This window comes from Magallana gigas, chromosome 8, assembly GCF_963853765.1.
Source record: "Magallana gigas chromosome 8, xbMagGiga1.1, whole genome shotgun sequence".
NCBI lineage: Eukaryota > Metazoa > Mollusca > Bivalvia > Ostreida > Ostreidae > Magallana > Magallana gigas.
In genome coordinates, this window is record NC_088860.1 from 18958439 (window position 1) to 18980305 (window position 21867).

Below are 21867 nucleotides of genomic sequence, written 5' to 3' on the forward strand. Positions count from 1 at the left end.
TAAAGAAGACTAAACAGATCTAGAAGCTTCTTGGAAGAGCTCTTTACCGCTTTGCCCATTTATAAACTACTTTCATAGCAATGTTTCTGTGTCGATCTTCATCAAGTTATGATCTTTAGAGGTCATGAATCTGAAAGTGCAGCACAATAGGGATAAATGAGAAATTGGGTGCGATGAATTTCTCGGAATACTGGAGAACTATGTCTCAATCATGTATTTCACAGCGAAATGGTTTTCGAATAACTTTAATGTATATGCATGTATAGGAAATGACAAAAAATTAGCACGTGAAACCAAACTATTGGAGTCCGAAAACCAGACTTTTTAAACTAGTCATATGAAATTAAGGTGGTAAGGTAAACCTATCCATATTAATATTGATAAAGGTACATTATACATTAATCAAAATACTTTCACCGGTTTAGAATTTTTAATTTTCATAATTTATAGCCAAAGGATATGTTTAAAGTTGTGTTTGAAAGGTAAAATATATAAAAGCTCCAGCGGAATTCGAACTCATAACCTACAGGTTACTAATTACAAGTAACGCTTTAATCCTTGCCGTACGCTGTAAGGTAACAATTTTGCAAAAGAAAAAAATCATGCAATTATACCACACAATTATTGCTGGGGGGTTTTCAATCAATACGATGATTTAGCTACCCGAGAAGTACAATAATGAATATTATACTTCGAGGGTAGCTAAATCATCGTATTGATTGAAAAAACAGCAATAATTATTTTATTATGTGATTCAGCGAGGAATTGATACAGACATATATATTAAATTGAGTATTATCAAGCAACGTTTTAGTTTGAAGCCATAGCCGAACAAATAGAAAAACGCGATGTTTCATTGGACGATCTATTTTTAGCCCAATGTAGAGAAAATCAAATGTTATATTGACCTCCTAGGTCATGTGCAGGTGAATAAAACGTTCTGTTTTTTTCGAGATTGTTGGATATGAGCCAATCAGAGAGCTAGGAATTAATCATTCATATGATAATTGATTTTATTGTTTATTTTGATAGGTAGTACTTCAAAAAATGGAGATGTTCCATACCACCTTAAATCTTTATATTTACGGTTTTGAGGGAGAAGTTCCTGGTGTAAAAAATCAACGTAACTATATCTTTCGATGAAAAATATTCGAACCTCAGAATAAAAAACTAATAATCAAAATTTTTATACCTGTTGACTTTTTTCACCTTTAGAGGTAAAAAGTGTATGACTTTTGATCTTAATATGAAAGAAAGTCCTTCATAATAACGACTGGTCCCTTTTTTCGGAGCGTTATATCTATAAAGACAAAAAACCCACATCTGTACCTCACGACTGTATTAATTATCAAATAATATTGATATTGGTATATTGTGTGGCGTATTATTGATACTTCAAACGAATGTTTATGCACTTTAGATAAAGAAAAGTCTCGTTTTGCCGAAAATGATATTTTAACCTCCCCTTTACCACTCGAATTGGTAGCCGTTCTTTTCCGAATTTTCAGTCGAATAATTTCAATTTTTCCGGCTGTTTTTTTTTTATAATGACAGAAATCACCAATAAAATATATTAGAGAAGTCAATATTGCCTCATTTCATTTATAATGTTTATTTACTGCGTAGCCATAAACTTCAAATGTACTTACGTTTTCTAGAAAATTGAATAAAAACTAATTACAGCATATTCAAATATTATAACTGAACAGGTTTTTTTATTCTTATATTGCGCCTCCTCTGTCCTCTCCTAGTCTTAACACACAATATACCGATTCTCAGTAATATGATATTAAAATAATTTATCTGTACACCAACAGTGAATAAACAATTTCATATTTTCATAAATTGAAAATTCATTTTTACTGGATATTTTTTTTCTGGACGACAAGTAATGATGTTGACCTTTCACGATGTTTTCTTTTTACTGTTTTGTATCCCAAGTTGCACGATATATTTGGATGAACGAAGTCCTCTCCTTACAAGGCAGACATGAGATGCGTGAAGCTTATAAGAGAAGATATCAGTTATGAGCTAGGGATTGGCAGAGCAACTAGTTTAATCAATCGGATATTTGTGCGTAGATGATTTAATAGACACCGAGTTATATATAATGTATTGCTCATTGATAAATTGACTGACAATTCCAATATTTGGTTTCGCCCGGCTCCGTCGCTTTAGCTGCTTTTGGACACGTACGTGCCTGGATTTTGCTAACGGGCTTTCTCCTTATGTACCGTGGAGATTAGACGAATTTCGTGTTGGGTTAAAAGGCACGAGTATTGTCAGCATTTTATTTCTAGTAATCAATATGTACTCTTCTGAATTGGTAACAAGGAGATATGTATTAAAGCCAAATTTGTTGATTATTGTCAAGCAAGTTCTGCTGCTTTTCGCCGCAGTGGTGGGTGGATGATAATTCCAAGTCCATTGCAAAGATTAAATTTTGCGCCATTTGTGTCCGTTGGTTGATATGTTGTGCAAATTTTAGGGCAGTGATGAAAATAGAATATATAATAGCGACGAAGACTGCGTTAGTGTGTAAATAAACCTTCATTACAGTTCTTTTACCAATTATGCAAACGGTATGCGTTAAAGAGGAGAAAAATTATTTCTGTCTATAAGATTATAACGCTATTGAAAGTTCATGTAATGTTGCTAACCTTTTTAGTCCGCTTAATTTATAACGTTTCCAAAATTTTGCATGAATATTTTTTTCCCTTGAGATTCGATTAGGTATAATGTATTCTATTGTATTTTTTTCTCTCCATTTCTTCTCCAAGTCTAAATTAAATCAATGAAATGTAACACATATGTTAAGTATCATGGTGTCTTTATTAACCACAAACTTTTCATTTTTCAATTTGAGCACAAATTGCATTTCTGCAAAAATAAATAATCAATAAAATAAAACAAAATATAATATCTTACATATAATGAAGTGAGACTGGCACATGATCGATGAGAGAATGATAATAAATAGATGAATTAAGAATCGCCATGACACACGCATACATTCTGGTGATTTCTTGTTCAGAATGATTTCATCTTTGGTCCTTTATACAACATTTGTATAACAAACTGACATTTTTTTGTGTCAAATTCAGTATTGTAGTTTCAAATATTGAGATTTTCAAAATCACTCATAAACCCGCATTCGTCACTTAAATGCCTTCAGAACATATCAGCACCTGGCATTTGAAATCCTTTCATACCCAACTTCATGCAATGTGGACTTTATGAAATGATGAAAATAACAATATTACATAACAATAATAACAACAAGAAATTGCACAAAGTATTTCAAAAATAAACAAAGAAAAAAAATAATAAATAATAAATAAGTTTTTTTGTTGTTCACAAATAGGGCATTCACTTGGCAGTTAAAACACGAGCCTTCGTGGGCTCGTCGACTTCCATTTTTCCCTTAGAAATGATATGGCATGCTCAAAAGGAAAGTCAAGTAAAACGTTGTACACAAAGACGTTAAAAAGCTTTCCTGCGTGTGATATGGATTCAAACGATGAGTACCGTCCTTATCACACAACGGGCTCGTCTCGAAATGGTCCCTACCAGCCAAATACGTGTAGTCGTAAAGCAAATGGAACAAATCTTCCTTTTTTTGCATCATCGATGCAGGAGGGAAAAAAATTCATATACCCTGTCAAAGTCTCAACTCCTATATGAAGCCACAACGAGTATTGGAATAGGGAGAAGAAAAAAACGAGACAGAAATTCCGGTCTTTTTTTTTTTGGTTCCTTGGGAAAATGCTGAGTCTAGTTTTGAGGATTCTGTAGTAAAAAAAATAATGAAGAATATTAGTTATACGTTGTGAAGTTGCACACAAAATGGTAATTAGTGACTTTTGTCTTAATAAACCTTAAAGGTTGTAATACTTACGTTCATTGGGTAGATAAAGATGCCTTGGGTATCGGAACCCTCACCGTTGGATGCACTACACTTGAACTGCCCCATGTGTTTCCACTGAAGTCGTTTGATCAGAAGATCTCCATTTTCTAAAATCTACATAGAAGAAAGAAACTGTTGATTAAAATCTCTGAAGTTTGGCCCACGTAACAAACTAATTCATTGTAATATTGAGTTGGTTTCGCGCATCAATCGATCATAATTTAGTACCTCATAATCGCTGAATTCTGACGACGTTGGTAGGATTTTTTCTCTATTATTATCAAACCACTCGACCTGGGGAGATGGGGATCCCTCAGATCGGCAGAACAATTGGACAGCTTCGCCCATCAGCTCCAAACGCAGACTGGTCCAGAGGAAAATTCTGGCGGCGGTGTCTAAAAGTGAGGTAGATCAAAATTTAAAATTTGTTCAAACATAACGTTTTTTGTCATGTGATTGAGGTATGAGAAAGGGTTATTTTGATACTTACTTCCTACTGATCTTTTCTCCAAACAGGTTCTGTGAGAAAACTCTGCTGCCGCTTCGGGTAAATCTAAAAAGTCAGCATTTGGACGTTCTAAAAGAAAAGACAAAATTTATAATTTATTTGTTTTATTTATCACATGTATGAAATTAATAAAAAAAAAATAGAAATCAGAATAATTTAAATCGATTTTAAACTTACTTAGGACGAGATTTGTGGACTGTGTGATTCTTTCAGTGGGCGTTTCCCCGATACAGGTGTAAACACCCTCCGAGGCCTCGTCCACGCAGTCTAAATATAACTTGGATGCCGTAAAGGACTTTCCCGTCACAGCCGCAGTGTCCTCATATTGCGCCTGGTCATTTCTGTAGTCTCTGCTTTCACCCTGAAAATGATAAAATGATATTTTTTTAAAATATATTTATTTCAAAACTGACAATACACAGAGAAAATTAAAATAAAAAAATAATTTTTTTTAAAATATAAAGTTGCTTTTTAAACTAAATTTCCACCCTGAATGTTGCGCCCAGATTAATTCTATATCTCTTACCTGTTGAATTCTGACCCCGTCTTTTAACCAATGAATAGTGGGTTCTCTTCCTCCGACCTTGCAGTGCAATACTACACTGTCGTGTCTGTTAGCTGTGGTGATATCTGGAAGAGTTCCTCTGAAAAATAAGTCCTTTTCCTCTGTTGGTGGTAGTCTCTGCAATTCACAAAAGAAAATCACCTGCGTTATTATCTTCCTGAAATGCGCACACCGAATTTTTCAATGTGTCATCTAGGTGCGTGTACTATTTGGCAACGTGCCCAATAGGCCACTATACCAGAAGAAAAATCAGGTCACTGCCTGTACAAATAATAGCATTCGGAGAGAGAGAAAAAAATCGTTAAACATGCACGTGAGTTTTACAATTTTACACAGAGGAGCAATAATCGAATGCTTTGGTCTTTCAATAACACGCTTTTGGTTATTTGATTGCATCATGCTGAATTTTGAAGAGGGAGTGTCACGGATACTCGATTCCCGGAACAAAATTAAAATAAAATACCAAAAATGTTTCAACACAAAATGTTTTGGTATATATATATAATTATTATTATTATTTTGTTTAAAGTTTAAAAATTGTTAAACATTTTTTATTTTATTACAATGGAAACTTACCAATACTCTAGCCCAAGAGAAAGAGATGGACAATTGAAAGGCGAGGAAAACTGTGATTTGTTTGAGTAGAAAACCCATTCCTTAGACACTGAAAAAAATTAAGAATCATTCAAAAAACAATCTTGAGAATAAAAATAAAATACTTGATCAAAATTAATTTCAGTTATGCTCATCAAATTAAAATAAATACTATTTCAAAACTTACCAAATTAGAATTTCTTAAAAAACAAAAAAATTAGTTCCACAGAAAGTTTCAAAGCACTGAAATATAACTATATAATTCCTGTACGGGTTATATATTAAAGAATGAAGCAAAACTGCTCTTGAGTACACGTGGTCACTGAATCTGTGTTTCGTGAGACAATTGTCGATATAGAGATAGGTCCAAGAATATATAACTAAGTGACGTCATCCCAGACTTTTGATTGGCCAGCAATTACGAGCCTGCTCTGTATATGGTAGGCTAGGGTGTGACTTCTAACACTTGGTGCCGCCCACCGATTCTTCGTTTCTTTTCTGATTTTCCCATGTCCGCACAATTCAGATAGCTATGTATTTTAGAATACAGTGTGGATTCGTAAAGATCTTAAAGCATGGAATCCCTATTGTTAAACAGGTGGTGACGGTTCGTTTGTGGGGAGCTGGTTGTTATAGTGTAGCTTTGATCAACCTGTCGTAACATTTATTTTTAGCAAATGAAGACTTAACCGAGTTTGAGGTATCTAATGCTAGCATATCCAAAACAAATACCCCCCAAAAGTTTTTGACAAAAGAAACTTTTGAAATGAGATTAATTGACAAGTAATCCGCCAAACTATGTAGAAACTTAAGCCGAAATTTACTACTTTTCACACGAACAATTAAGTTCATTGAATTAATGAAGTCATGTTCTATTAAATGCGCTTTGATGATTAAATCGTTACAATAAAAGTGCAAATTATTGAGATCCTTCGTGATATATCTTTTTGGTCAGTGAGTGACCGGAACCAGGGTTTTTCCGTCAGACTTTGATAAAAAGAGAACGATTGCATAAGAACCATCAGCTACTACATAACGGGAATTCATTGGACGTGGTTCGAGTGAGTCATCATACAGACGCGCGCGACTTATACCTGGAGGGAATGTATAACATTTCATTCATGACTACACGACGTCACCGCTACGGTCTCCATTCATAAAAATCCTCTTCTATCAGAGCAAGAGGTGTTTAAAGACACGGCATTGTTCCACTTAAACTACTCATTGGGTCAATAGGTTGAGAACTTTTCTGCATTCAGTTCCGGACTTGACTTCACCTTGCCCGTAAAGATACGCAGATTGATTCCTCTTGTATAGTGCACGTTTCGCCAAACGTTTGAGCATGCAGCTGTTCAAAATAAAGGAAAACAAACCCTGCAGTTTATCACATAGTCCTGTTGAAATACTGCAGCAGGTAGACAATATTTTTTTTTTTTTACTAGAAATGTTATAATTAAGGTTTTTCGGTCATGACGACGAGAGATTAATCGCTTTTAGAAAATAAAGATTTTATATAAATACAGGCGTACATATACACGATATTTAAATGGCATTATTTAATATTCCGTCTCAAATTCCTATTAGACAGGCTGACGTCTCTAGACCAGGAAAACTTTCTGCGATATTTCAAAGAAACTCTAGATAGACTTATGACCTTTTAATATTTCATATCTTTTGAATCTAGGTCACCGTTGAGGAGCATTTTTGTTACGAGCAATCTGAGACGCATATCAGAGTCGAGATTGAACCAACATGGTACTTTCAATGTATTCAATTATTTCTGAAACTGTATAATATACATTTCAGAAATTTGAAAGAATAAAAAGAAATGGTTTCAAAGATAAAAAATCTGTTAAGATAAGAAAGAGGGCTATAAATATTCAATTTCAAAACTCTTTTATAAGCGTTCATAAAAGATCTAAAAACTTAAAAGTCCAAAGTCCAATGGCGTACAGCATGAATGTTGTAGACCTTTTCGCTGGCAACCGTATTCAAAAGTACACCACTGACGGTTATAAAGAATTGAAATAAAAAAGAAGCGTACAAGGACAACCTGCATATAGTAGGTTAGTGGAACGAAATGAATATCGTCTTATTCACCTCGTGCTGTATTTACATAAATTCACCACCTATTTCATTTCCTTTCATGACCATTCAACCGTTGGAAGAAAAGTGCAGACTCGTTTATTTTTATAAATATTAATTAGCAAATATCAGCGACCAGTAGACCAAAAAAATGTAAAACTGCATGTGCATCTCTTATGTCCAAGACAATAATGTCGGCCTTAGACGATGTATATAATCTGGCCATTACTAGAATAATTCATCGAACCATACTGTGAGGGTTCTATGTAATAACATAAAGTGACAATGCCCCGTTGTTTTCCCATGACAGCATGGACAATTACCTTGAAATTGATATTTGATTGAAAAAGAAGAGGACGTCGAGACAGAAGTGGGGTCAAGAATTTTCTTTCACGCAAATGGGTCTTTTTTTCTTCATTGCAACCAAATAGAGTTCGTCTGAGCAATACAAACGAGGTAATTTGCATCCAGCAGTTCACGGAAAATGTAAGCTCTTTAACCGCCAATATAAATGCATGCTGTATCCTATAAATTCTCATTTTTCTAAAAAAAAAAATCCCCAACATATAGAAAAATAGTTTTTAAAAATTGTATTTTGATGCACCATTGCCTTATTGTTTACTGAACGTGATATTTTATATTTAAAAAAAAACAAAAAAAATTTCCTCAAATTTGCTTTCTTTGTCGTCATCAAAGTGCATGATGTTTTACTAATTGTCCATGCCCAACAAAAATAATCGCAAATTTTACATAAATTTCTTCGGGGATAGCACGTATGGACAAAAAAAAATGTTACTTTTATCCTGTCTTTTTTTAACTTGTGACGAATAGGTTACAACCATTGACGTTTACTTTAATCTCTCAACCTAAAATTATTTCTGATAATTATGAATACACCATAAACCCTCCAAGTACCTAAACCACGAAAGGTTACAAATCCTTTTATCTGGGTTTTTATGTTAGGGTTTGGTTATTATCGGTTCGCTCCTTATTTTTTTTTTTTTGGTCTCTATAAGCTTCAATGCTCAATACAGCGGAAGATAAGCCTGCTCGCCCCGTTGTATTGGGAAAAGTAAAGCTTTACAGAATCTGACGGTATAGAAACATGAATTGACGACATTTATTGATGCAGCTAATGACAAAGAAACGGGGAAAAAGAATTTTACAGATTTTTTTTCCCTCAACAAATCAATTCAACTTATTAGCTACAGGTACCTTTGCCAAAAAAAAATGAATAAATAAAATAATAACTTGGGATCAGGAATTATTTAGTTTATATAAGTGATCGATGTAAAATTTGAGAAACTCGGCTTTAACCCAAAAAGTAGATTTTTCGTTTTATTTACCTAAGTTCAGTTAGTGTAACACGCTATCGTTAGACCAGGGTTTAATCTGGTATACAAATACCCCCATTCCCCATTTGATTATAGAACTCCCTGCGGTGTGTCTCGTACAGACCACCAATACAGGGGCCCATCCTTTAAAAATACTACCGATACCATCTCACCAAGTATTGTTCAAAGTAAGGCGCCTAACCGCAAGAATGCGGCGTGGATTTTCTCTTGTACTAACAACTAACCCTATTCCGTATGCGAGAGAGAGAGAGAGAGAGAGAGAGAGAGAGAGAGAGAGAGAGAGAGAACGTCTGGCTTATAGGGGATGTGAAAGGTCGATCCTCAAAGCATGACCGGAAGCAGTGTGGACAGGCACTTGTCAATCAATTAGGGCTCGAGATTTACACCGATTTTATTTCTTGCATGATGTGCAGTATTCTTATCGGTCTGACATGGCCAATGTCAGAAGGAATGCGTATAAAATAGTTATTGTGTAGAATGATCGATTCTAACTTAAACCAATCTACACACACACACACACACACACACACACACACACAGATTATATATATATATATATATATATATATATATATATATATATATATATATATATATATATATATATATATATATATATATATATATATATATATATATATATATATATATATATATATATATACGTTGAGATTAGAATAATTAATTTTCGGATTTTGTCATTAGTAAATACGTAATTTTTATGAAGTAGGACGTAGCGCTAAAATAAAATATACGAAGAAATTCATTTCAACGTAAAATACATTGCCAGGCTTCATGGATCGTGGATACGATACAATAAGCTATAAAAAAAAACCTTATATAACCCCACAAAAAGTGGAAATAGATTTTAAAAAGCATTAATTCTGCAGGTTTGCTTGGTTAACTTGGTTAACCAGCAAAGAGACAATGGGTCACACCTCAAACAGCAGGTTCTCACCTCAAAAAGGTGTTATATCAAGCTGCCGGTTAAATGCATTTAGGGTCAGGTTTTTTTCTCTCCGTTCCCTATTAAAACAAGTAAGCGTTAAAGTGTATACTACTTATATCCTGTGCTTGATATGAGAATGATTGAGGACTCATTTACGTCAGACTTTTAAAATTAATTATGTGTCTAAATTGCACGAAAATAAGAAATCCGGAACCTGACGTCAAAGGTTTTTTTATTATTCGGGCAGTGGATGTGGTTAGTTAAACGTTTAATAACTTCACACCGATTCTGATATGATGTTAATCTAAATATTGTAAGAACTACTTGCAAGTACAAGATGTATGTTTCCTACAACTTAAAAATCGTGCATAATGATTTATTGAAAACGTTGAGTTTCATTTATATCAATTTGCTATTATAAGAAAAGATTTATTTGAACAAGGTTCTGTCAATTTCAAATTGTTGAGAATTTGATCGATCGATACATTCGTGATCAAAATGCATCAGCAATCTTAATATAACAAGGTATTTGATGCCTAAAAATTATTTTTTCCAACAGATCTCTTGGAAAAAAAAATATTATTTGAAAACAGCTTTGAAGACAAATCAATGCAAACATAACTTGTTCCTTGGTTTGAACAGACTACTCTGGCTTGTTAAACAATTGGTTTTACACTTACTTAATTCTTAAAGATCTCTCACTTACCGGTTTTCATTTTTCGAAATTTCATACAAGTGCAGAGAAGCAATAAGTTATTTTCAGAAAACGCCACGTCTTTCCGATTTCAGAGTATCTAAAAATAATAAACGACTTATAGATATTTAAATTTTTCAAAAATTGGGTTAAATTTCCATTATGAAATTTCAATTCCATGGAATTCTATTTCCCCATTTCCATTTTTTGTATTTTAATGAGAAAGAAAATTCTTTTGAATCATTTCAGTAAAAAATTGAAAAATCTTTATTAAAGATAGGGTGCTTTTCAAAAACCATGTGATAGTTTGCATCACATACTGCATAATGGTACGAGTTATAATTTGTAAAAATCCTTATTATCAATTTTTCTCTGTATAAACTATCGTTTAATCTTTTGATATGTTTGAACACTAATATTTCAATCTAATTGTATCGGCTATTCATCTCCTTATTGTCACAGAATGCGGAACATGAACGGACCTACGTCACGACATGCTACATTCAATGTCCAGTTATTACTCATTTTCATTGATTAAATGAAAACAAAATCTTGTTAATGACAGCGATTAACAAGACACTTTGTGGATATTCTGGCAGACATTTCAAAAATAGAAAAATAAAGGTCTCCTCTGGTATCTCGTCTGATTTATGAGCGGCTTTTATCGACTTTGCGAGCAACTGAATAGGGTGAAGATGCAATTCGGAAAGCTTTGCTGAAACTAAAACGGAATTGATAAAACGATGGACGGGCCAAAAACAAACAAACTAATAAAGATGTAAATGATTAGGACTATAAAGAGAAAACAATAAGGGCGTGTATCTGTCTTGAGTCTGGTAATCTTAAGGATGCTTTAATTGATTAACAAAATCACGGAATAATTTATACTGGTCACGAATAATGGACTTCCGGTTCTTGATGACTGTGGATGAGAGGCATTTCCGGTTTTTGCGCAGACATACATATATCAGATATTTAGTCAGTTGGAAGTAGTTAGATGTAAATCCAATTCACTTTCTTTTCGCGTTGACATAATATTTCTCTAGATTCACGTGGTGACTATCTGTGTGCTACGTGAAGGGATCTGACTCAATTTCATCTTTTTTATGTGATATAAATTTTTTATCTTACTATGTACGTGTTGTACTTTAACAATGCATAATTAAAAATGAAAATACTTTTTTCTGATTTTTATTGCACTCATTGTAAAAGAAACTTGATAATATGTAATTTATTTCATTTCTCAAAACCATATTAATGGGACAAAAGGTGTTCTCTACATATAATACATTTTTACATACAATATGGAAGAGCAGTCCTGGATGTTTAGGAGAACATACACTGTATATAACATACACAATTTAATAAGAAATACAGGGACGGAATTGGAGCCAAAAATGTATTTCACAATTATAAAATTTGCTTACACTTGTTATTTTTGCGACCAGTTATAATTCACTTTACAGTTTGACCACGAACAACGAAAACTAAAGCACCTGCTAAGAATAGCACAAGGAACGCTTAGTTCCTTCGTGCTTACGCAAAATTGCAATTTAACTAATGTCAAATACTAATTCAAATAGAATTAAATGCATGTAAATATTAACCAGTGAGTGAAATTTTAGTTATTTTGCGTTTACGAGTTTGCTTAACTGTATACAATTACAGAAGATTCGCTGCATGCGATGGTCAACGTTCGGTGATAAAACGACTCCGGATTGGACGTCTGATCACGTGTTACGCATGAGAAACCGCGTGGATACAGAATCAATTCTTGACGACAGGTCACACCGCATATAAATGATCACATTCAGGAAATGATGCTAAAGTCAGAAAGTCAACGCGATTTCATGGAATCTCTAATGCTCAGGAAAATATCCAGTCATGAGCTGATCGGAATGTTAAAAAATGTAGTTAATATGATGTACCTGTAATTTGTGTTTGTTTTAGTTCAAACTTTTCTGAGAATATCTTTTCTATACCCTAGTATAATGATCTAGAATATATTTCGTCATTAATTTTCAAATGATTGTTTTTAGTCTGAAATACTTATATAATATTTCTAAGATTTCAAACTATTGATCTATATTTTAAAAAAGCATGCATACACAAACAACAAAAATAGGGTTGGTAAGTTTCTCCAGTCTTATTCTTGTAGATGTAATGAAATTACACCACTAGTTAATAAAAGCACTCAAAAAGATTTGATAAAAAAAAGTTGTGTGCCACTCATTCGAGTGTGGTACATGTAAAGACGTGCTGATTTTCACTGAAATTATTCTTGAATTTTGAATTGAGGAAATTTGGGCCCGCTGTCCCGAGGCAACGCAGTCGACCCTTCGTGGAAATAGCGTTTCCGCTTCATCAAGCGACGATGTCGCTGTCATTTTGTGCAGATCTTGAGTTAAAACAATCACGAACGTCCAACGGGGAATGAAAAACCTCGGAAGTGCAAAAATCATAATCGCCAGGACCTTGATATTGTTGATCATATCTTACCAAATGGGTATAAAATTCACTCTGATAGTGGATGCACTTGCAGATAGACGACGACCAAAAAAAAAAATAGAAAAAAAATGAATTGTGCTGCGTACATGTACATAATTTATATAACTGTCACCGATAAAGGATGAGATAATAAATGTATTTAAGGATAGGACTTACAAATATGCATATTGTTAAGTTCATTACATTTGTATTTTATTTCTAATGAAGAAAAAAAAGCCACAGAAATTATTTAAACATTTCAGCGTCATTTTATAAGAAAGAAAAAAAACCCAGTGTTGTTATATGCTAAATAACGAAGACCAATTGTCTCTTACAGATGAATCTGCATTAGTGACTATTAAGGTAAATAAACATTGAAATTAGAGAAAGCGGGTATTCCTTACAGTGTGTTGTTATTTTATTGTTCTTAATTTTCTAACTTTTATTTAGGTAAACCTATTATAGAATGAAAAAAAAACTTTGCGAAATGTTTTTACATATTAACATTACATTTAGTTTTTACATATTAACATTACATTTAGTTTTTACATATTAACATTACATTTAGTTTAGTACCATTGGTCTTTTGAATATAAGAACTTAAAGTTACTGTTTTTAAAATATCTACTTCACTTTTTGTTCTTTTTTTGTGATTTCGTTGAAGTTGGCTTTTATACTTTTAACCATCGATCAATTTACTTTAACTTGTACTATTGTATATGATGAACAAAACTCGTTTAAACAAAACATAGAATTGTGGTAAGACTAAAATCATTTACTAATATATATATCAGATATGTAGATATAGGCCAATAAATAGCGAGAAAAGGCTACTAAAGCCATCACACCTTTTCTCTAATCTTCACAATGTATACAAAAACACGTGCGAAAGCGTGAACACTATAGCCTAAACTGGTTACTTGGTATGATCAAATCCGAGTTTTTTTAACACATCATAAGGTATTTTTGTAGTGAGTACAACTTGTCTATGCTGACACTATATAGAAACTACGTCATGGACTTTTGTAGTACCATCGTTTTTGTAGTGGTTGTTTTGGTCTTTATTTGTTGGTCAGGCTTCTTTTCCCTCATACTCTCGGTACACAAGAGTCACAAATTAAGCTCAGAAAGGTGGCAAGCTCTCGATATAAACACATGATCAAAATACAACTTTACAATGGTGGAATCTATCCTGTGTAGGAGCAGGCGGCAGCGGTGGCCAGATCTCTTCCCTCGACATTCAGATGTTAGAGGTGTAGCTATCGCCTGTCTCTGTCCCTCTCCTACTTAATTAATGACAACATTGTGTTTTACCTATCAATGTTTGTACATGTAACTCAGGGGATAATTTTGTTTGGTTTTTTTGGTGGGGGTTTGGAATTTTATATTTTTTTTGTGGAAGGGGGGGGGGGGTCGTCATCACCATCATCAGAGAAACTACTGCTTGGTTGACAAATCAAAGCCTATGCTTATTTCCAATTTTAATGTGGGAGCCACTATCTTAAGGTTCGTGCCAAACTTTCAAGTTTGTGCTATTGTGTTAGATCATTTTCCCACCTTCCCTTACTTTTAGGTAAGTGATTATACTATGTCACTACTTCTGATCAAACTATCAACTATTAACTGTTATAGTTATAACTTTGCAAATATGTTATTGTACCTCATGTACCATTGTATGATAATGGTTTGAAAGAATAAATTGAATTGAATTGAATTGCAGCAAAGGCCAGTGTTTGGTGTCAATAGCTAGGGGTCATGGTCCCAAATATAATAAACCTTTTATGGTTTAATAAGATTGTTTACTTTCCATTATGCACATGTGCATGGATTGAAAACCTTGGAAGTTTAACATTTCTTGTAAATTATTTGAAGTACATGTATTTTGCAAAATTTCAGAAAAATATTAAATTTCCCTAAATCATGTTTTTCTTGTGTCTCAATTGCGACCAATAAGTTTTTAAACGGAACGACATACAAGACATGTATAATCCAAAACTACATGTATTTCTTTAAATTATGAAATGACGCAAATAGTCTATATCTCATCGCGAAATTCCTTAATAATTTGGTATGAACGTGGACTTTTGTTTTAGACATTAATTAGATATAGTGTAATTGTTATTTTAACTGAGTTTTAAATTACAACTACACACATAAACCAGACCAAAATAACCTGATAACAATAATTCTATAATAAACCGCATAAGTGACCAAACGTGTACGTAGCCACCTGCAACAAGGAGCGACAAATGAAGAAGGAGTGTGTACCATTATGTTACCATCTGAATATTATCAGACAATCTCAAAGAAGGCAATCCTGAAATGAAATGACCATCATGTCTCCCCAGAACTGGTATCGATTAATTTCATTAACAAGGTGATCAGTAGTAGATTATTGTTAATATTCACTTATCAATGAATTGCTTCCGAGCTACAAATGCTGTTCTATCGATGGGCTAGAAGCTTTGAGCACTTGTCTTAACAATATATGACGTGACAGGGATTTGTACTGGAGATCTGACTTCGAAAGTCGAATGATATTATATTAATTATTAAAGTATCATTATATTAAAGTATTGTTGTATTGTTCTGAACGTAGGAATATAAGGATGACATGTTTGTTAATATCCAAATAAGGGTTATATAACCAGTAGATTACAGGGTCTAAAAATAATCAGCAAAATAGCAGCTTAAATATAGTATATAATTTAATGTACATATTTTGGTCATCAACGTGGTCTTCCTTCATTCTTTTGCCTGTAATTACAAAAGGAATGATCAATTTAAACAGAACGTTTTTAACAACATGTGGGGACTCATTTCCTTTATGCTCTCTGAAATATGGTAATTCGACGTGATTCATGCAATGTGTACGACAAGGAAACCAGAGATAAAGCGTTAGCCTTGATTTTGGTTAAGGTATATTTTATCTTAAAGCAGTTTTTGTACTTTTGGGGTCTTTGAAACATTTTAAAGCAGGGCGTACCTTCCATTACTACTGCAATTTTTTACGCATCTACTAAGATGATTCATAGCTATTTATCTAATGATAATTGATGTCAACACTGACTCGATAGAGTAGCTGTGAGTGTTTAGCATACTTTGGTCAAAAATGTAAAATGAGTAAATAAAATAATTAGAAAGGTATATACAGCTTTTTACGTACATGTGATATTTAAAAAGCTCTAAATGTTTCAAAAGAAACAATGTACTTGTTAAACAACCTACCGCAACAATATTTTTAGTAATATATCTTAATATTTTCTGATGTATTTTGGGATTTTATTCACCCCCATACTTTTAGGCAAACTGGATCCATCAGGCTAATTTTTTTTCCCGATTTTGTGCTGTCGTTGGCGTTGTTCGTTAACAATTTAATATTTTGAGCTTCTTATCTCAAACTAGTGCACTATTCATTACCGAATTTAATGTGTAGCATCTGAAAGGAAGGAACATACTAGATTATAAAACCAATGATCTACACAACTCCTTAGACTATACATTCTGAGTAAAATCTGTTAACCTGTTCGCAATCTTTGAAAAAGTTTTATGCAATACATTAAACAAACAAAATAACTGCATGGTCATGATGAGCAAAGTCTTTACCAAAAATGCAAAATTCACGGTTAAGTGTTAAAGACACACTCTTAAGGCCCTGTCACACCAAACTGCGTCCCCTCGGCGTGTTCACGGCGTTGTAAAATTCAGTGAATCGCCGTAGAATCGCAAGGAAAATTCACAAAAAATGTACCGTTTTATTTGAAAATTTTACAAGTGGAGATGTCAAGGCGTCCTGACGACGACCGAGGCGTTCTTACGGAGCTCTCACGGCGTGTTACTGCGTTTCCACATTGTTCTACTTGGCGATTGACTGCGCTCTCGCTGAGTCTCCGCCGAGCGCTCATGACGTGCTAGGAGTTTGTACCGCGCTTCCACAGCGTGCTCTACGCGCTGACTGCGTGCACATGACGTTCTTTACTTCTTGGTAGGTTAATATTATACAAATATTGACTGGGGTTGAGGGCAACATTGATTATATTAGCCCCCGAGGGACGAAATATTGCCCGACGCGAAGCGGAGGGCAATATATTTTCGTCCCAAGGGGGCTAATATAATCAATGTTGCCCGAAAACACAGTCAACATTTGTTTTGTTATATGAAGAAACAAACCAAAATTTAAGAAAGGGACTGAAAACAAATCGCCGTAATTTTCTCAGCTCAACAAAGAATTCACGATTTCAATTTTGTGCAAAGTTCATTTCCAAACTATCCTCAGCATCAAACGGTCACTTGTGATATCCCACCGCCCGTAAGAATTAACATACAGATGTTCTACCTGATTTTACTTCACAGTAATTCGCAAATCCTTATATCCGTTATGATAGCAAACCGTCGCATTGCGCGTCCGTTGTTTACTTGCCTTGACTGACTGTCTTTTATGACGTCACCTTGTTTTGGAGTCGCGAAGAATTATTTACGTCATCGTTTACGAATCAACAAATCAGAGCCGATTATTTGAAATAGAGGGAATGTTCTCTAGATATTATTCCTAGCCGGTCAATATCAAAAAAATATTGACCGGTCAATATTTTTCGGACGAGCTAATATTACAGTTATTGACTATTCGTCTATATAGAGTTATATAGTGAGAATACACTACTGAATATAACAAAAATTATTGTTATATTCAGTAGTATATTCTCACTATATAACTCTATATAGACGAATAGTCAATAATTGTAATATTAGCTCGTCCGAAAAATATTGACCGGTCAATTTTTTTTTTATATTGACTGGCTAGGAATAATATCTAGAGAACATTCCCTCTATTTAAAATAATCGCCTCTGATTTGTTGATTCATAAACGATGACGTAAATAACTCTTCGCGACTCCAAAACAAGGTGACGTCATAATAGACAGTCAGTCAAGGTAAAGTAAACAACGGACGCGCAATGCGACGGTTTGCTATCATAACGGATATAAGGATTTGCGAATTGCTGTGAAGTAAAATCAGGTAGAACATCTGTATGTTAATTCTTACGGTCGGCGGAATATCACCAGTGACCGTTGGATGCTGAGGATATTTTGGAAATGAACTTTGCACAAAATTGAATTCGTGAATTCTTTGTTGAGCTGAGAAAATTACGGCGATTTGTTTTCAGTCCCTTTCTTAAATTTTGGTTTGTTTCTTCATATAACAAAACAAATGTTGACTGTGTTTTCGGGCAACATTGATTATATTAGCCCCCTTGGGACGAAAATATATTGCCCTCCGCTTCGCGTCGGGCAATATTTCGTCCCTCGGGGGCTAATATAATCAATGTTGCCCTCAACCCCAGTCAATATTTGTATAGTACAATTGTCTGGGAAACAAACATGAATTTACAACTAGTACATAAATGATTTAAAAAATTGTTTTGTTTATCATGAAAAGGTACATTGTAATTGAAACATAACTACTTCTAAACAATTTGTGAAGGACTAGGACAAAACTCTTAGTAGTCAGGTCTACAAAAAGATCCGCTATTAGTTGTTAGAAAACATAGAAAAGATGTAAAAACATCAGAACTAAATGGCATGAATTCCATCTACGCCCATTGATAAGTCTTGGAATATTAGCAAATGCTACTTTTTACATAATCATTTACATCCAGTTTGATAATTACTATTTCGCTTGCTATTGTACAACAGCCATTGTTCGAGTTTTCGTGGTCTTGATGACAACGCACTAGAAATGCCGTGGGAGCGCTGTATAAACGCAGAAGAAACGTCATGAGAGCGCGATGAACGCAACAACAGATCTAGTGTCGCTATGTGAACGCAGCCAAATGAAAAACAACTTGTTCGAACGCTGTGGATGCGCAGTGAGAGCGCGATAGAGACGCAGTGAGATCCCAAAGGACTCCGTGAGGTCTCTGTGCAAGCGCAAATGACTTATCACTGCGTCTACACTGCGATTAGCTGCGTTCCTTGAGCGCGCCAACGGAGCTCTCGTGAGATCAACGGAGATCCCACCGCGACGGACGAATATGCCGTTGCGTTTTTACGGCACTGTAGGAGACTCTACTGCGTTTACCTTGGCGTTTTTAAGCTCATTTCTAGGAAATTGGTCTAACTTACATTTTGGTAATGAAATGCCTACTGGCGAGTGGCGATGTATTCTTGTCGGGATAATATTTCTCATTCCTCTATCCATTGAATGGAACCAAATTCTTTGAATACTTCAGTTAACCTGGCCATTTTTTAATCATTCATCAATCCATGTATCTTATTTTGAGAACCGTATATATTCTATTATTTAATTTTTCTTTAATACACATAATTTATTAAATAACATTCTGTTACTCCTATATTATTTACATGTGACCGTTATGGCCCTTGGGCCTCTTGTAATAAATGTATATACACATGTACATGTAGGAATTATTTTAAACCATTGACTAAACGTTATTTTTGGTTTGCTTCGAAAAAATTGTACAGCTATGAAAGAATAACGACACTGCAAAAATCATTCATTCTATGTATGCATTATAATCTGTATCATTACGATAGATCTAGGCTAAACAGGTTTTAACAATCAATACAATGTTTTCTCCTAATTGCTTTACTCATATTAAAAAATCGCTCTCCGCGACTTTTTACCCTTAATATTTCAAATTGCAGGAAATAAAAGAGACGACATTGAAAACGTTGTCATGATTTATATCTTAATAGCAGAATTTTAATTAGCGCACAAAATCTAAAATTTTACAGATAGAAAAAATTAACATAAAAATGAAAACCTGATATAAAAAATCTGGAAACTGATGGGCTTTTATGATTCAGTTTAAGAGCGAAAATAATTTTCTTGTCATAAAATGTCATTAGTTTTATTCATAAATTGTTAATCGATAAATATACCGGAATTTCTAACTCTTTAAAAAATTCTCATGTTCGGGATCAAATTGTACTTATTTCGACATAATAACGGGTAGAAATTTACTGATTAGTGTGAAACAAAAACATTTCACGATTCGATATGGATGTAATATCTCCGGGGAAAATTGTCATCAAACTTTGATCAGATTTGCTTCATGCCTTGTAAAGAGCACAGGAAGATGAATTATATATATAGCGGTTGACGATTGATATCGAAATTCCTTGTTCCATCGAATTATACAGAAGAATGAAATTTATTTAATATCCGATGGAACAAGGATAATAGCAAATAATCAATGCAGCTATTAACGTCGCGTTTTCCCGCGAGAATGTTAATTTTAATGATGACTACACACTAGAGGACGGACAAATATTTCATAGGACAAAGTCTACAAAAGTTTTCTTTTTGTAAACATTTATAGTTCAATTTCATATTGTATTCCATTATTTATTCATACATTGTCTAATGCTGCAGAATTGCAGAATGCTATCCTTACTGCATGTATGTGCATCTCTCTCTCTCTCTCTCTCTCTCTCTCTCTTTCTCTCATAAAAAATTGAATTATTTCTGTAATTATATTTTGTCCCCGAACCCACAGTTTTTCACTGTGCGTAATTATCATCGCCCCTGACTCCAATTCCAATGGTTTCACTTTGCATCTTTTTTAATTCTCGGTGCTTCCGGAATTCCCGTCAAGTTATGTATATATATAATAATGTATGGATGCCACATTGACAGCGGAATGGAATGGACAGGTGCACTCATTGAAGTTAATGACCCAGTCACGACTACCTAAAGCAAGTAATGTTTCAGAGCATATTAAGCTTTCTTAAAGATCACAAAAAGTGGGATTTTAAAAGTATTTATGTAAATATTAAAAAAAAAATCTAGTAGCAATCCGGTAACAATATTCCGGTAGGTTAACATAGATACCATTTCTGTCGAAAAATGTACATTTTGACGCAGAGAATATTTCTTTTAAAAACTGCTAAGATTTTTTTTCATTAAATCATTATTATAGTATGCATAAAGCAAAATTCGTGTCACATTCAATTTTTAAAAATGTCTTAAGAAATATGTTGGTCAGACAAAAAAAAAATAAGATGTGTTCTTTAAAGAACCTCGATTCTTGAGTCGTTAACTATCGTTGACAACCCACGACAAGTTTTTCAAAGTTGGCCAACTCGCTTAACTTTTCTTACTCTCGTGAATAACTCATGCCACATCGCGGTTCGTTCCTTTACACTTTCGTAAAGGATACATTGATTTCGCATGAAACTAAAAACAAATAGATGTTTTCAAAATCATGCCAACTCTTTTTTATTGTATACGCTAAAATAGCTCCGATCAGAGTCTCTCTCTCTCTCTCTCTCTCTCTCTCTCTCTCTCTCTCTCTCTCTCTCTCTCTCTCTCTCTCTCTCTCTCTCTCTCTCTCTCTCAATTTTAAATATACTAAAAGATGGTTGTTGCGTATACAATCATATTTATGCGTTATTCAACAGAAATCATCCGAATGTCAATTTTATGATGATATCTAATCCGTGTGCTGCTAAAGCGTTAAGAGCAATATCTAATTTTGTTAGGATTTTTTTTTTTATTTTCGCAGGAAATTGAATTTTAATTAAATATAATTATTTCAACACATTGAAGCTCGTCCGCTGCAAGGAAATTCGATCTACATCTTTCTGTGCGGATTTGTTTCATAACCGGAAATACCGTCATAACACTGTGATAAACAAGGATGGGTACACTGATTCTGACATGAAGTTCTTAATTAGTTACATTGAAGCTTTCTGAGTGAAA

General features: G+C 33.9%; 1 protein-coding gene across 1 annotated transcript; it reads right to left on the bottom strand.

Annotated features, from left to right (window-relative positions):
- Positions 1 to 2813: 2813 nt before the first annotated feature.
- LOC105332908 (zwei Ig domain protein zig-5) lies at positions 2814 to 5922 on the bottom strand. The gene is made up of 8 exons (XM_011435649.4): positions 5762 to 5922; positions 5557 to 5644; positions 4942 to 5097; positions 4593 to 4776; positions 4398 to 4484; positions 4136 to 4302; positions 3899 to 4021; positions 2814 to 3789 (listed from the first exon to the last, which is right to left on the bottom strand). Exons 2-8 carry the CDS (start codon positions 5632 to 5634, stop codon positions 3775 to 3777), a joined length of 810 nt encoding a protein of 269 aa, XP_011433951.3. The 5' UTR covers positions 5635 to 5644; positions 5762 to 5922; the 3' UTR covers positions 2814 to 3774.
- Positions 5923 to 21867: the final 15945 nt, after the last annotated feature.

Excerpts from the sequence above, each read along its gene's own strand:
- LOC105332908 (XM_011435649.4), bottom strand. The coding sequence starts at position 5,634 with ATGGGTTTTCTACTCAAACAAATCACAGTTTTCCTCGCCTTTCAATTG. Across the intron at positions 4,777-4,941 it reads ACGGGGTCAGAATTCAACAG|GGTGAAAGCAGAGACTACAG; the intron begins GTAAGAGATATA and ends TATCATTTTCAG. Across the intron at positions 4,485-4,592 it reads GTCCACAAATCTCGTCCTAA|AACGTCCAAATGCTGACTTT; the intron begins GTAAGTTTAAAA and ends CTTTTCTTTTAG.